This window comes from Semicossyphus pulcher, unplaced genomic scaffold (genome assembly GCF_022749685.1).
Source record: "Semicossyphus pulcher isolate SPU_LCO1_2020_fin unplaced genomic scaffold, fSemPul1.0.p SCAF_11, whole genome shotgun sequence".
Classification (NCBI taxonomy): Eukaryota; Metazoa; Chordata; class Actinopteri; order Labriformes; family Labridae; genus Semicossyphus; species Semicossyphus pulcher.
The window spans coordinates 28,974,538-28,989,383 of NW_027211615.1; the positions used below are offsets into that span (position 1 = coordinate 28,974,538).

At 39.2% G+C, this 14,846-nt stretch overlaps 3 protein-coding genes across 3 annotated transcripts in view; all 3 read right to left on the bottom strand.

The window, feature by feature from the left end:
• Positions 1-488: 488 nt before the first annotated feature.
• Positions 489-4,561, bottom strand: cox7a2b (cytochrome c oxidase subunit 7A2b). The gene is made up of 4 exons (XM_069657803.1): positions 4,477-4,561; positions 4,044-4,133; positions 1,344-1,428; positions 489-753 (listed from the first exon to the last, which is right to left on the bottom strand). The coding sequence occupies exons 1-4, from the start codon at positions 4,492-4,494 to the stop codon at positions 695-697; spliced, it is 252 nt and encodes an 83-aa protein (XP_069513904.1). The 5' UTR covers positions 4,495-4,561; the 3' UTR covers positions 489-694.
• A 360-nt stretch (positions 4,562-4,921) lies between these two features.
• On the bottom strand, positions 4,922-9,922 carry LOC138585460 (cell cycle control protein 50A-like). The gene is made up of 7 exons (XM_069657802.1): positions 9,426-9,922; positions 8,634-8,753; positions 8,425-8,532; positions 7,493-7,580; positions 7,264-7,410; positions 6,600-6,806; positions 4,922-6,480 (listed from the first exon to the last, which is right to left on the bottom strand). The coding sequence occupies exons 1-7, from the start codon at positions 9,666-9,668 to the stop codon at positions 6,287-6,289; spliced, it is 1,107 nt and encodes a 368-aa protein (XP_069513903.1). The 5' UTR covers positions 9,669-9,922; the 3' UTR covers positions 4,922-6,286.
• A 678-nt stretch (positions 9,923-10,600) lies between these two features.
• Positions 10,601-14,846, bottom strand: part of filip1b (filamin A interacting protein 1b) — a 34,448-nt gene continuing 30,202 nt past the window's right edge. The window contains exon 7 of the mRNA XM_069657801.1: positions 10,601-11,683. Within this exon, the coding sequence (XP_069513902.1) occupies positions 11,643-11,683 (41 nt within the window). The 3' untranslated portion in view covers positions 10,601-11,642. The remainder of the gene's footprint in view (positions 11,684-14,846) is intronic.

The window sequence follows — 14,846 nt, forward strand, 5'->3', positions numbered from 1 at the left end:
TATCTACTCTACAAATCATCAAAACCCACCACATGTACTTTGGGAATTGCAGATAACTTCCTACTTTTAAAGTCTTAAAAGTCTTATTTTTTTGTAAAGAAAATCTTACCTGTTACATTTGCTTTTGTTAGATTGTGTCTGCTGTAAAAAGATGGCAATGTTTCACATGATTTCACTGACCTACAGGTGGCAGTAATAGCGAGAAATGTTGGTCGGAACACCCAACACAGGCTGTGAAGAAGTCAGAAGTTTTTCTTTATCATGTATTTAAACAGGATTTAAATGGTCAAACAATCAGGTATACAATAGTTTTTTTTAAACAAGAAAATGCAGCCATGATGTCAGTTTGAGCTCAAGCTAATCTTAAATTGTATTAATCAAAAGCTTTTTAGTGCCCAGACTGCAGGAACACATCCCATAGTTTAACTGCCTCCTTGTAACGGCTTATATACTGCATTTTAAACACAGAAAGTGGTGAAAGAAACCGGTTTTGGTCATGAGAGGCATTTTTTATTGATCCTCAGGTTATCAGAGAGTGTACAAGAAAATAAATATTGATCCCATGAACATGAAACAACATCCCACCATGACAGGAAACACACAGCCCGGTGCAGACGGAGGATTATCATCTTTTTTACAATATAGAGCGGCTGGCCGGTTTTTAAAGTGGAAGTAAACAGCTGCAGAGGAGGAGTTAGTCTCTCTTCTGAGGGAACGCTGCCTTCACCAGCTCGTATACGACATATCCAGCTCCTGAAAGGAAACAAGGCGGGTTAGTTTGATATTAAATATTAAACTGTTTGATTAAACACTGATGGTGGTTTCAGCTAGAAAGGCAAACACACTTCGACTGAAAATACTTTTTCAGGGAGCACTTGTTTCATTCTTTAATTTAGGTTAAATTGGTCCTTTAAGATATTTTTAATGAAGAGTGACAATATAAATATTTTTTAGCGGCTCTGTATTATAAGGGTATATTAAAGTTTTATACTCTGGGTCACACAAAACGGACCGATAACAGCTTTGAAGTTCATTATTTCTCACATTTAGTTAAAGATCTGCAATTAAAAGATCCACAAAATAAGCAGCTCTGGTGGACTTTTATTTTTCTAAAACATTCCCTGCTTTTTCTGAGTTTTAAAAAGTAAGTTTCTTTAGTCAAGAGTTTTTCATGGTTAAGTCAATATTATTCAAAGAACAGAATGACTTAAGATGGACACCATGTGTGCTTTGACTGGTTCCCTAGCCTAGCTTATCTTTTTATATGGGTACGAAAGGAAGGCTCGATTAAGGACACAAAGGAAGTAGGAAGACCATAGTGCTTTTAAGCAAAAGATTCTCACCGACGAGAGTGAGGGCCATCGTTGTTCTGTACAGCAGAGCGTCAAAGGTGCCTCCTTTTAGGTGAATCGGCATCCCGTTATCCTCCTGCGGGAGAGAAGCATGATGGGAATCTTACAACAGCAACACAAGGCACAGAAATGCTGTTAGGATGATTGACGCCTGTTTTGACTTGACCAAGTTTCCTTTTTCTTTCTTTAACATCATTGAACAACCACCCAAAAAATATACAAATGAGAAGTACAGTTTAGGCAAATGTCAGAATAGAAAAGAACGTTAAAGCCACATTAATCCTATTTTGTGATATTTGTTTACTTTAACTGACAAGTAAGGCGTTTTTTGAACCCTTTCTGTAACCAGGTGAATCCCATTAAGACTTGAAGATCTCCACTTCGAAGGAGACCTGGCAAAGAAAGCTGCAAACATTTGAAACAACATACAAACAAACAATAAAAACACATTACACACATACAGTAGCACCTCTCAGAAACATATGCTTCATAGTAACTAACAAGGGAAATTGCTCTGTCCTGGGAAGTGATTACAAACACAAATTGAACTAACCCCTCAGAACCATCAGTACATTATTTAATGGCCTAAACGTTTCCTGCTTCAGCGTCACGAGCTCACGACGTATTCAGGAAGCACAGGGCCGAAGCTGTAGCTAACCTCTGGGCTAACACAAGCCAGCAGCAAGCAGCAAGCAACACACAGGAACACGGCTTGAGTCTTGAGGAGTTGTAGGCTTTATTATGCACACACAGCCCAACTGTGCATTCATGGTGGTGTTTCTTACAGCGACTGATCACTCTTTCTCTGCTCTTACGCTGCTCCAGTCCATGACAACTCACGTAATTCATGCTCACACACACACTTCCTTTTTTCCCTCTCTCTCACTCGCTCTACCACCCACACACTTAGCTATTCCTGACAACAGAGCTACGCTTCTGGTATAACATTTAGATCACCTCCTCTTACTGAAAATCTGTCTGCATGTCTAAACAGGTGTAGAGAACACAAAGGCCTCTTTGTCAAGCTCAGAGCAAACCGTAGAGATCAATATAAAAAGAGTGTCTGTCTTCTTCCTGTGTGCCTTAGAGCTCCTTTTTTGTCCAAAGACTTACTAAAAATATATCACTGTTGCGCTTTGTGACGTGCTCCTTCATCACCATGGACACACATATTGTAGTTTACAAAGAGTTAATCCCACACACACCATCCTACTGCCCCAAATACTCACTAGAGCACCAAATGTGGATGAATCCGCTGCTTAAAATAGGCCCGGACAAATGCACTATTTCTCCCGTTTCTTTATAAAACTACAATCAAAAGCTGGTTTAGGATGTTACTGATCCCTTTGTCAAACTTCTTACATATGAACTGTTTCTAAAGATTAACATCTTCATTAGAAACCGAAAGACAGACATTCTGTAATCCTACAAAATGATTTTTAAAGCACCACATTGACCTTTTGGAAACAAGCATCCTTTGTTAACGTATTTTTCACTTCTAACAGCTGCAGTACCACAATTGGAGATCTAAAATGAACCTGTAATTGAGTCGGAGCTCTTGTTTAGTTTATCCTGCCAATTTTCTCTCATTGCCTTCAGGTTGAGCTGACGACCAGGCGAATCGTGCAAAAGGTCTGTAACTTTTAGCTGCCACAGTTCATCATGCAGGCTGGATTCAATCATTGCAGGTTATAAAAAGCAGATTCCAGCAGTCACCACTCGCATATTAAACAAACGGGCCATAAAAACAGTTAGTGTAGTCTACGGGTCATTAAGGCAGCTGGTTGAATCAACGGTAAATATTTCATTTGAACACCAGAAGTGAAAACATTTGGCTGCCTCAGACGTGAAAGCAGCAGACATCATTCAAAAAGAGAATTTCTACAGATAACGCTCAAAGTGCTGTATTTAGGTATTAAGTTCACTGCAGGACAGACACACACACAGTATAACATGCATAATTAATTAGTACTCCTCTCTGTTAAAGTGCTTTCACATTCTGGCTACTTATCTTTGCAGATAAAATAACTGAAGTTTCAGGGCTTCATGAGAAGAAGAGCCACAGCTAAAGAGATGAAAACATGATCCATTCAGCATGTGTGATTTACAATCATGTAAACTTTATGGAGCTTAAAACACTTTCCTTCTGTAGAGCTAAACTATCAATAGAAAAACATACAAAAATCTGTTGTAGGGAAGCTAATCTTTCAGTTTTAAGCTGTTTTTCCACCGTAGGAGCTTTCCCCAGAGGTCAGGGTGTTTTTGGAGGTATTTAGTGTTTCCATGGCAGTACAGTACAGTTATGCAGCTGTGACCATTTGTGTTGATTACAAAGACGGGGATGGGTGTAACCTCTGTAAATCTGGGTAAAACAGGTGTGACTTTCAACACTTCTACAGACTATTTTGCCTAATCTTTACAGGGCTTTAGAACCTAGTTGGAGACGCTGACAACAAAAGGCTTGAAGTCCCTTCAAAAGAAGCTCCTGTCAGCGAAAAAGTCCTGGGGACTTCAGGTGGAAATGCAGCTTTAGGTTTCATATTTTAGAGGATGTCTATCTCTTAAAACCACATTTGAGGATCGTGAAACCACGCTTTTACTCCAATTGAGGAAGTTACATTGTAGGAAACCGTTTCATTATGAAGTTGTGGGTGTAGTTATATCTATTTAATCAGTTCATTGACGTTTTACCTGAAACAGCTTCTGTTTCTGTGGGACTTTGTTGTCAACCTGTCGGCGGACAGAGCTGGAGATGGTCCGCCGCGCCACCTGCTGGAGCGCCTGAAAACAGCAAGAAACCAGCAAAGTCATCTCACACACAACAGCACGCGGACGGTGTCCTGAAATCGCGTATAACTACTATGATGTTAAAACAAATTAACACGCGGCAGGATATAATTACAGGCGAAAAAATGCTCAGAAAACTAACACGGAAGCTAAGCTAAAGCTAGCTCTTCCGGCGGCATCCTAACGTTACCTGGCTTTGACCCCTAGCTTACATTTTCTAGCGAAATATAGTCTCAATTTTCTTGTCGTCGCTTTTTTACAGACCAAATATCTACCTAATTAGTTACATTAAAATTGTATAGGGCAAACGGAAGCTATGACAAGAACATTGACTTACAAAAATGTGTCTGTTCATCTTAATAGTCTGTCTGCAGTCGCTCTTGTCACACAAGGACACAGGAAAACTCTACTTCCGTTCCCTTCTTCTTCGCGGTTATTTCAGGTAGAGTCCACTTATGCAACGCGCTCTGCTGCCCCCTACAACGTTTAACGCGAATTCATCGCTGACATGGATGATAGATGACTTAAACAGTATTTTACTCTTAAATTAATTAAAAGGTCACTGTAATATCGTATACCTACTGCAATTCCCGGGTGTTAATTCATAAACAAAATTAACATAAGACCAATGACTGTATATATAGAGATCTTTTTATACAGTCTATGGTTAAGACCTGTTTTTGTGCTGCAGTATAATGGGAATTTCAATCTGGGGATCAATATAGTCTTATTTATTCCAACAGGAATATTCAAACAAATGAGTCAAAGAAAGCTGCTTTGATTTAAATGACAAATTTATTCTTTAAAGCAACAAAACAACACAGATGAAGTATCAAAAGAAATGTCAAATCCAATGCTTGTTATATTTGCAGTTAACAATTTAGCTTGCTGAAATGACTTAAATGAAAATAAAAAAAATGTAATCAGCACGTTTTAACATGCAACTATATTACAACATAAGATGTCTAATCTCAGCTCCCAAAGATCTGATGTAAATGTCAGGACTTGTGTAAAACAAAGTGTGTGCATTAGATTAGATCTCAGCAGTGTAAACAGTGAGTGACAAACACAAACATTTACTCACATGTATTTGGTCATACAGTGTTATTGTTCTATCATGCTGTATTGTTAAACTTTTATTATTGCATGTAGACGACAAGGAATGAAGCAACAACACTGTGTTCATGTACATCATTCTGGATTAGAATTACACATTTACAGTTCCTCAAACAGAGACAGAAACCTTTAAACCCACTTTAGACTCAAAACCCCTGAGCTCTGACGTGCAAATACTGGCGTTCCAACGCAAGCTTCCCTTAAAACTCTGACATAGACATAAAAAATTAGAGACTTTCTCAAACAGCTCCCAAACATTTTGTCTTCCATGTAACATGGAGCAACGTCACAGTAAAAGCATGATTTTAATTTTAAAGTTGGCTGATGTTGCAGACGAAACGAGGCACAAAGACGAACCGTTCCAGCAGCTCATTAATCACATTAACATCTCGGCTAACCAGCATGCAACTCAACAACACTCAGCTCACCTTAACTGCATCTGCCATGAGATTAGAGATCCTAAAAAGGTCTGTAAAGTTGCTCAAACTCTCTAGATTCATTCCTGTTTGGGCTTTTATTTTACAAAGATGTTAGCAACCGGGCAATATGGCTGTCCACTAAAATAAATCAGACAGGGCCCGATTACAATGTCTGTAAAAGTAAGCGGAATCATGATTTAATGCTTTCTGTGTACGGTCTTGGTCCCAGCAAAGTATTGCAACCATTTCCCACAGTTCCTGTCAGATTCCCAAACGTTTCATGAACCTGCTTTAAACAACAGGAACTCAGTTTAAAATCTGTGATTTAAAGGCAGTTGATCATGTGACAAATCAGTCACCCTGCCCTTCTTACCAGGAAGGGCTGTTTTTAAAGTTGTTGGATGTGACTGCAATTTTTTGGCTACTTCTCTGTTCTTTTTGGCAAATAATCAGCCCCTGTCAAGCAATTTTAAATCCCTAAAATTGTGTGTGACTACTAAAGAATGGCATATTTAAACTTATCAAACAGCGCAGCCCTTCAGATTTTATTTTACCCTGACAGATTCATCACTGTTCCCTGCAGCAGAGGTGAGCTGGAGTGCAGCCGGGGTCTCAGTTAGAAATGTCAGCGCTGTTGTTGCGGTTGCCGCATTTGTGGTGGATGATCAGCAGGACGACGCCCAGGAAGAAGCAGACTGAGCCCACGGTGATGTAGGCGATGCCCAGGAACGGGTTCTTGCCTCCCATCCAGGAGATGGTGCTCAGGATCATCCGCTTCCTGCCCTCAAAGCTGCGAACGGGATAATCTGGGTTCAACTGGTTAAAGATGGGAACAGATTCATCTACAGAGCACAGTGATCTCAGGTAACCAGAAAATTAATAACAAGAGCAGTATTATATGCTGGTCTTTTCACATAAAGGATACTGTAGACGACCTCCAGGGTGTAGTTTCCTCGGGGCAGGGTTGGAACCATGTTGGAAGTCTTGTTGATGATGCGGTAGAGTTTGCGAAAGGTGGGCAAGGCAGCGGTCCTCATCCACACGATGAAGTCCTCGTTGATGAAGCCATTGTTGTCTGTATTTGTGTCCAGCTCATACACAGGTCTGCGCCAGTTCACCGGCTTTGTTGTATCTGAAAAAGAAAGAAACATGATTAGCCTGAAACCGACAATTAGAATTATTTTCAAGAAAGGATGAGACATTTCCAAATGTCGGCACTTTAGTTTTCAAACATTGTGGAAACAGGAGGATGTAGTGCATTTGTTCGAGTCTATATTCAGGTGATGTTAATACGTCTTTGGCAGCTGGACAGTGTATGTTGGGCTGATTAGAAATAAACTCAAAAATAAACAGAGGAATAAGGTATATTAGGCTCTGATGACATTGGTCTTTTGGGATTTTTAACAAGACAAAATAATAAACAGTTTTACTTTCAAATTAAAGCAAAGGCTTGCATACGTAATATACAGTAAGTTTTAAATCCTACAGAAGGAAATACCCTTCTTCATTCCGACATATTTGTGAGGGATGGCTGTAACTATGCAATATCCAAATAAAGGTGTGTACACAAGAAAAGCTGCTGCTGATACCTTGAAAAACAACTGTGAGGTTTGCCTTGTCCTCTCCAGGGTTCCTGAACTTCACATGCTTGTCGGTCCACCAGGCGATGCCCGTGTTCGACAGAGGAATCTGGACCTTTGTGCCGTTAGGATCGTTGTAAAAAAGCTCCAACGTGTCTGTCATATAGCAAAGATGGTTTATCAGAAATGTTCAATTATGAATCATATTGATCATTTGTGGAGCAGGAAACTGGCTCACCATTGAACATGCTGTTGGCGATGGCTCCACAGGGTGCAATTGGCTTGTTGTCATGAGTCGCATACGGCTCACACTCCTTACTGGGTCTCTGTGAATGATGAGGATGAGAAGGAGCCTTGCTTAGAGAGATTTTTTTGTCATGTCTGCATTGTATCCAGGTTAATGTTAGAAAGTCTCGACTGAAAAAAGCACACGAGATGTACCGGTAGTTCTTTGGTAATCAAATTGAAGCCCCATTTGGAGGTGGTTTGAAATGTGATACCAATTAGATTTCTACAAATGCGTCTCAGTCTGGTACTCAGCTGCTCAAATCGAACTTTAAAATGTCTTTTATCGATCGCAGCCCGACAAACAACAGCAGCTTCAAATCCTGTGTGTCAGAGCTGCTGAGCAGAACCAAACAGAATGCACGTTGCTACTAACAGAAAGGTTTGGATGACAACACAGAAAACATGTTGGACGGAGAGGTTCTGCACCACAACTTGACAGCACCATTGTTTGAAGGCTGAGATTCACAAGCCACATGTCACAAGCCTATGTAGTTATGAATGTCCAGACAGGTGGGTGTTCTCTGGTCACACACATCTGACGTGAGCACTTGCAAAAAACAGTGATGACATCTGTCTTAGAGACCTATTTTGAAGGAACAAATCTGATTTTCCTGCAGTCTGAACAAAGCCTTTAAGATAAATTAATTCACTGCTGGCTGTTTTTGAAGCTACAACAGGCATGTCTCTGTAAAAAAAATAGTCTTTTGCCAGTTTTGGTTGTTTTTTGTTGTTTAAATGAAGAGTATCAACAATATATCAACATAATAATATATCAAGGCTTCTGAAGTAGAAACCTTGTGTCCTCATGCACCTTAAACAGTGTGAACATGCATTATTACTGGTATCAGTGACCTCAGTCGTGTTATTGGCGGTAATTCTCACCACCAGGGATTCCATGTCTCCATGCAGCTGACTGTCATCTCTTGATTTCACGTAGCGACGGTGATTCTGGTAGAAGTTTGAGAGGCCGTAATACATGAAGACGTTGCTCTGTTGATTTAAAAAGAAAAATGCATGAAGTTTTCCAGATTCACTGAGTGTTGATATTAATGCAAAGTATCCTGAGTTTGGATTGAATGCTATTTTCTCACTTCATATGGCTGCTCCAGGTAGAAGGGTATTGTGCAGGTACAAGGCTTGGTGCTGTTCCAGCTGTAGTTCTGGGAGCAGTTGAAGCAGGGGCTGGACATGTCAACTCCTGTGTAATCAACCTGTGAGAAAGCAAGCAAACTTTATCATCAAAACACTAGCAACAAGGCAGACATGCTAAATGAAGGCAGCACACAGACAAACAAGGACACATTGTCTGACAAAATGACGATGTGCTTGTGTGGTAAAGCCAAGTGATAAAAATTATTGAGTGAGGAGAAATACATGCACAAGTACAAGAAAAGGTACAGCATATTTTTAAATCCCCATGAGCTGTCCTGCCCTGTAAAAGATAACAGTATACTCCATTAAAAAACTACCTATGCAGTATTGTATTTAGAATTCAACGTCTATTAATTTTAACATTCTTCACACATAAGTGACTATTTTGGAGGAAGATTATGGGATTACAAACTAACAAAACAATGTAATTTTAATAGGAATTTATTAATAACATAAACGCTTATTTTCGGTCACTGACTTGCCGAAATTACTGTTGGAACTTAATGTTTCAGAAAATGTTGACGTTATGGTACAAAAGACGTGAAAATGTGCCTGTGAGCAAAATAAAAATAAGTTGCGATTTTCGTAAATGGACTTTGGCGTGAGTTGTCTGGACATGCAAACCAGCTCTACAGGGAATGTTATCATTATATTGCGTTGCTGTGTCGTTGTGTAGGATAACAGGCGTCACATGTTAAATCTAGGTGTCATACCGTCCCTGTAAACATTACCTCAAACTCCTTGATGTTGTTGGACGTCACATACAGGCCGATGCCGATGGGGATGAAGATGAGTCCGATGATGAAGAAGGCAGGAAGCACGGTGCCCGCGGTGAGGATGGGCTGCCAAGCGGGCAGTCTCTGCTGTTTGAAGGCAGTGTTTTCTGGCTTCTTGCTCCGCAGAGTCCCACCACCAGGCCCGGACACGGTAATGTGTCCATCCTCGTCTTTGGCGTTGTAACTAGACGCCATCATGATTGCTGCTCAAAATTACGAAGTTATTGCTAACGTTAGCCAGTTAATATTGTTAGCTCCCCGCTGTCACTGCCCTGTAAACACACCAGATTTAAAGTCCTACTGGCGCGCTGACATGTGACGACTAACAACTTAAAGAACTAAATTATGTTGTCATTTGCTTTTGGTCATTTGTCGATTTAATCCATTACTTTAATCGCAAAAAGGCTAGCTTAAAAGCTAGCAACGACTGCGTCTCCAGGAAGTTTACAAACAAGGTAAACGCTAAACGTAATGAGCTAACGCGCGGTGACGTCACAAATGTAATCACAAGGGTTGCGGTTGCTGCTGCCTTCAGGTACTGTCATGAATGTCGGAAATTAGCATTTCAATCAATGATCCAAGAACGATCATGTATGTGATATTTACTGATCACTTTCAATGTTCCTATATTAAGAATACAGATGGCATGTAACTGTTCTGTGTTCAGTTAACAGCTACATGGTTTGTCATTTCATGCCATGTTAAACTTTCATTACACATCTTTCTTGTCTTTTTTTCACTATTTCTTTGCCTAATTTATTTTCATCTGTCTGCTACAGGCATCGAATGACAAAATACTTTTCTAAAAGGTAAATTTTGCGTCGGCTACATATTTCCAAATTGACTGATCTACAGTCAATTATTTTTCATGTCTGCTCTCGAATATAAGAATTTACGTAAAACACTTGAAGGCACTAGTGGAAAACGTTGCCAACTGTTAAATTACACAATATCACTGGAAACAAAAAGGATGAAAAACTGTGATTTCAGTATGTTTTTAGCCGTCTGTCTTTCTCCAGTGAACTGACAAAGAAATAATAATGTTTTACAAAAAAGGAAACAGTAGTCTTTCATTTCAATGTTTATAATTATTTTTTTTATCAGACAAATCAACTATTGGATACATCAAAGTATGGTCATCATTTAGCCAGTGCCTGCTTCCATCACCAAAAAGAGGTTATTTATTATGCATTTTCATGTCTGTGTGATTAAAGTCCTAAAATAATCACATGGACTTAAAGCAATGTGTATTATGTGTATTTTTAAAAACCCTAAACAGAAGTGCTTTTCAAAAAGATAACAAGACTGACATCCTCCATAGTTCCGTCTATGTTTAGATCAATACAAGTAATGTCTTCTAATATTCATCATACCAACAAACACACTTTAAACCAACATGCCATTCATTTAGTTTTGCTACTTTCCATACACTTTAAAAAGCACTTTTTAAATCCAACATAAAAACACATTTCCAGTACTGTCCAGAACCAAATCACCATATTTAAACCAAACACAGGCAAACAATTTTAATCCTTCCATGCCAGGAAAATAGATACCTAAAAAAAAGCTTGACTTATGGCTACAATAAGCTTCTCAATGCCAGGAAAAAGTGGGCCTATTAAGCCTTTTTATGTATATATATAGATATATATATATTGCCTTTCTATGGGGAAAAATGACCTATTATATATTAATTTGGAACCAAAACAAGTTTTGTGGCAGCATTTCCATGAAAATTTAAAAAAAGAGCTTACACCAAATTCAGTTAAAAAAAAATGCCTATTTTAAAGTTTCCTCTGATATCCAGTGCCACTTGCAATCTTTGTGCGCTTGTTAACCAACATGGGATGTTTTCTTTGTGAACAGAATAGCATTTAGCTTAAAATTATTTAGGAATATATGCAGAACTTGGCGTGAAGAGGTGACGATGTACATGTTAAACACTACATTGGGTGTGAATGTATTTTAACTTTATCTAACATACATAGATCCTGAATTCTCATTATATATATATTCTCTCTATTCATTCATTTCTAACTGCAGCCTCGTCTGTATCCTGTCTTTGAAGCACATATTTTATGTATTATTGCCTTAAGGGTCGGTTAAAGTCTTGAAGCTTTATCTCCCATCCGACACCCTCAGGTTTCTCCTCATGACGTCAGAGATCTCATCTCAACGTCGGCTGTTTGCAAAGAAAGCGTTGATCAGCAGACCTGTGGTGGAAAATTACAACAGATGTGTTTGTCCTTGAAGGCCACATTATAGTTTCATCAACAATCCCATTTATTTTCTTCCTTGTTATCATCTTAGCTAGCTCAAGGCAGCAGCCTAAACACTATCTTAGCACTTTTATGCTGACAAAACTTAAAACTCCATTATTTAGACTCAGTCTGTGTTTGTGTCCACCTGATGAATGTAAGTCCAATGTTCAATTTTAGCTCTGGTTTAGTCTCACCAACTCCTGAGAACAATATAAGCTGCTGAAGTTTCAATTTTCTTTACCAGCTTAGTTTTTTTTTTTTTTTAACTCTGTCATGTACAAGATAACTGAGCAACAACCAACCAATGAAGACTGCTAGCTCCAGATAAAGCTAGTAAGTAAGCCTTGTGTACAATGTTGATTTTAACAACTAAGTAATAATGATAGCAATATTTAATTAATCTTCAAAGTCTTTAACAATATTTTGCTAGTTATCTTTTAAATGTCTTCTTATGAAACTTCCTCATTGTTTGCATATCTGTAAGTTTTGAGCAGTTAGAGAACAAACAAGCTGAGGTTAGCCAGCTAGCGTTAACTTAGCAGTGGTGTATGGATTTGGTGTTTGTTGCTTTGTAATGTTAGCTGATAAAGAAATTACCAAACAAGAAGCTAGCCAAATTACCAGCTAGATCAGACCCAAGACAAGGGATGAGGTTTCCACTTGAGACAGTATTTTGCTGTTACCAAGCTAGTAATTTTTCCCGTGTGAGCCAACAAGCTAATGTCCCCCCATAAAGCTAATCATCTGCTTATGTTTACCCTCTGTTTTGCTTTGTCTTTGACTCTGTTGTGATGAATGTGAGTTGTATGTTGAAGTTAGCAGACTCCATTTCTAAGCTCATGTTAGATAGTGTTGTTGAAGCGTTGTTGTAGATTACATAGAAATCCGTCAAAAGGCTCTTATTAGCAACTGAGATACCGTGACTTGATTATCAGACAAGACCAGGGCCACAAAGATATACATATTATTGTTGGAAAAATACTGATTGCTTACATGTTAGCTAGCTTTGACTCCCATTACGTTAAATTAACACCACACTGTTTTTGTTTCTTATCATCACATGATGATCTACCTGAAAGCAGTTGGTTTTGGGGGGCTAAATTCGGATTGGTGCATTGTCTCCTATTTTGAGTTACATTTCAGTCCGTTCACACATTGACAACATAGAATCTTTAAAATAATCAACAGCCTCAAAGGTGATATTGATAATCAGCCCTGTTTAAAACTGGTACTGCAGTGAGAGTTTTAAGTCTGTCTTCTACATGTAGTTTCCCAACAGAACAGTTTTCTCAGAAGAAAAGGGACTGTTGACAAGAAGATCAGGCTCAGATGTGATTTTAATAATCCCGTTCAGCCTCTGATGTTGTTCCCAGGAAGAGCATTTGATCCACCTAAATCTCTCTGCAGCAGCCTCGGGGGAGTGATGGCCAACACACGGTTACTGAAGCGAAAACACTCAGCTTGTTATGAATCAGTGTTTTACACTCTCTTCATGTTTACCCTCCTGTTTTCCAGATGCTACTTCCCGGCTCTGTTACCGTCCCATCCCTCAGTCTTCACTGCATTGCTTAATATCCTTTCCTCACCCCATGTTTTCGAACATCAGCATTATTTCCCCCTCTCTCTCATTCTCCTGGCTGTTTGGTTATTGGGAAAATTAAATCCTTTGTTTTGGTCCACAGTCTCCTGCTAGAAAACATAATACCCGGAGGATAATTGGGCTTTATTGATTTGTGTTTAATCAGAAGTGAGAACAATTGGAGGATGTGTTTTGCTATTATTGTGGTATTAATCTTCTTTTCAGGTGTAGAGATTTCTTAATGGAATCAGTTTCTTCCTGGGGTCCGTTTCAGAAAGCGGGTTTAGTGAAAACCCCAGGTCTGTTAACCCTGAAATGAGGGAAACCTCGGGTTTGCCGTTTCAGAAAGAGAGGTAACTTTAACTCTGAGTTGGTTACTATGGTAACTGTGTCTGTGAACCTAACCTGGTCGCGAGCAGGTTTTCTTCAGGACACTCAGAGTTTCGCTCCTCCCTCTAGAATATAAAACCCTCATTCGACTTCCTCGTTCATTCAGCCCGTCTCACGCGTGTTTGAGCGGTTACCAAATTATAAAGACGAAACGTTGCGTCTCTGTGCTGCTCTGACCGCTTTGCAAAAGTCTTTTTTAATTATGATTAAAAAAATCAAAAGACAAATCTGCGTCAAAGTCATCATTTTTAGATTTTCCACCACCACTGCCTAGAGCACTCAAATAAGACGGCGTAAGTTATTGGATTTTTTTTTTTTTAAACTAACACAATTCAGTTTAACCAACATGAATTATAATGTATGTGAAGTCAGCATCATGTTAGGGATAAAGCTAATGCACATTAAAACAGCCACTGAATGATATTTCATGAGTTTAATATTTAAAATATGACTGAAGTGAGGTTCAGCCATGAGCCTGTTCTGCCTGAGCCGCACCTTTGAATGATGTTCTGGTGTTTTATTTTTAGCTGCTTCCATGTACGTTTTTTCTCCCGCTGGATTGCTCCCAAATTAATATACATTTTAGCTTCCGGTCGTGATTAAGTATTAAATAAATAGACCAGTTCAAACTTGCAAATTTACTCGAGCAGCAGTTTCTTCCCACGCCGCTTCTCTCTCTTTTGCAGCTGCAGCCGTGTTACTTTATTTTTCTAAAAACGTGCTCGTATTCGCTGAACGTCCGCGTGAGGACTTCGAGCTCCACTGGTGTGACGTAAGAGGACCTCTTTTTGTGTACCGTTGCCATGGTGAATCGTGGTATCGGGGCTCCATTAATACTGGCTTTTTAACTCCGGCTGAACCTACTCAGAGTTGATTGAACTAACTCTGATCAGCTGTCCTGAAACCAAAAAGCCAGCGAATTTTAACTCCGAGTAAGTCAAACCGCAGTTCGGGGTTAGACTGAGGGTTTGTTGAACCCCCTTTCTGAAACGGACCCCAGATGTAAAGATTTAATTATGTATTTTCATTCCCGTCCATGAGAGGGCGATAGATGTCTTGCTTGCAACCATAGAAATTGGACATTATCATGCAATGGCAAATTAAGCAATCTTCCTGTTTTTACATGTTTTTTATAGAAATTAAATC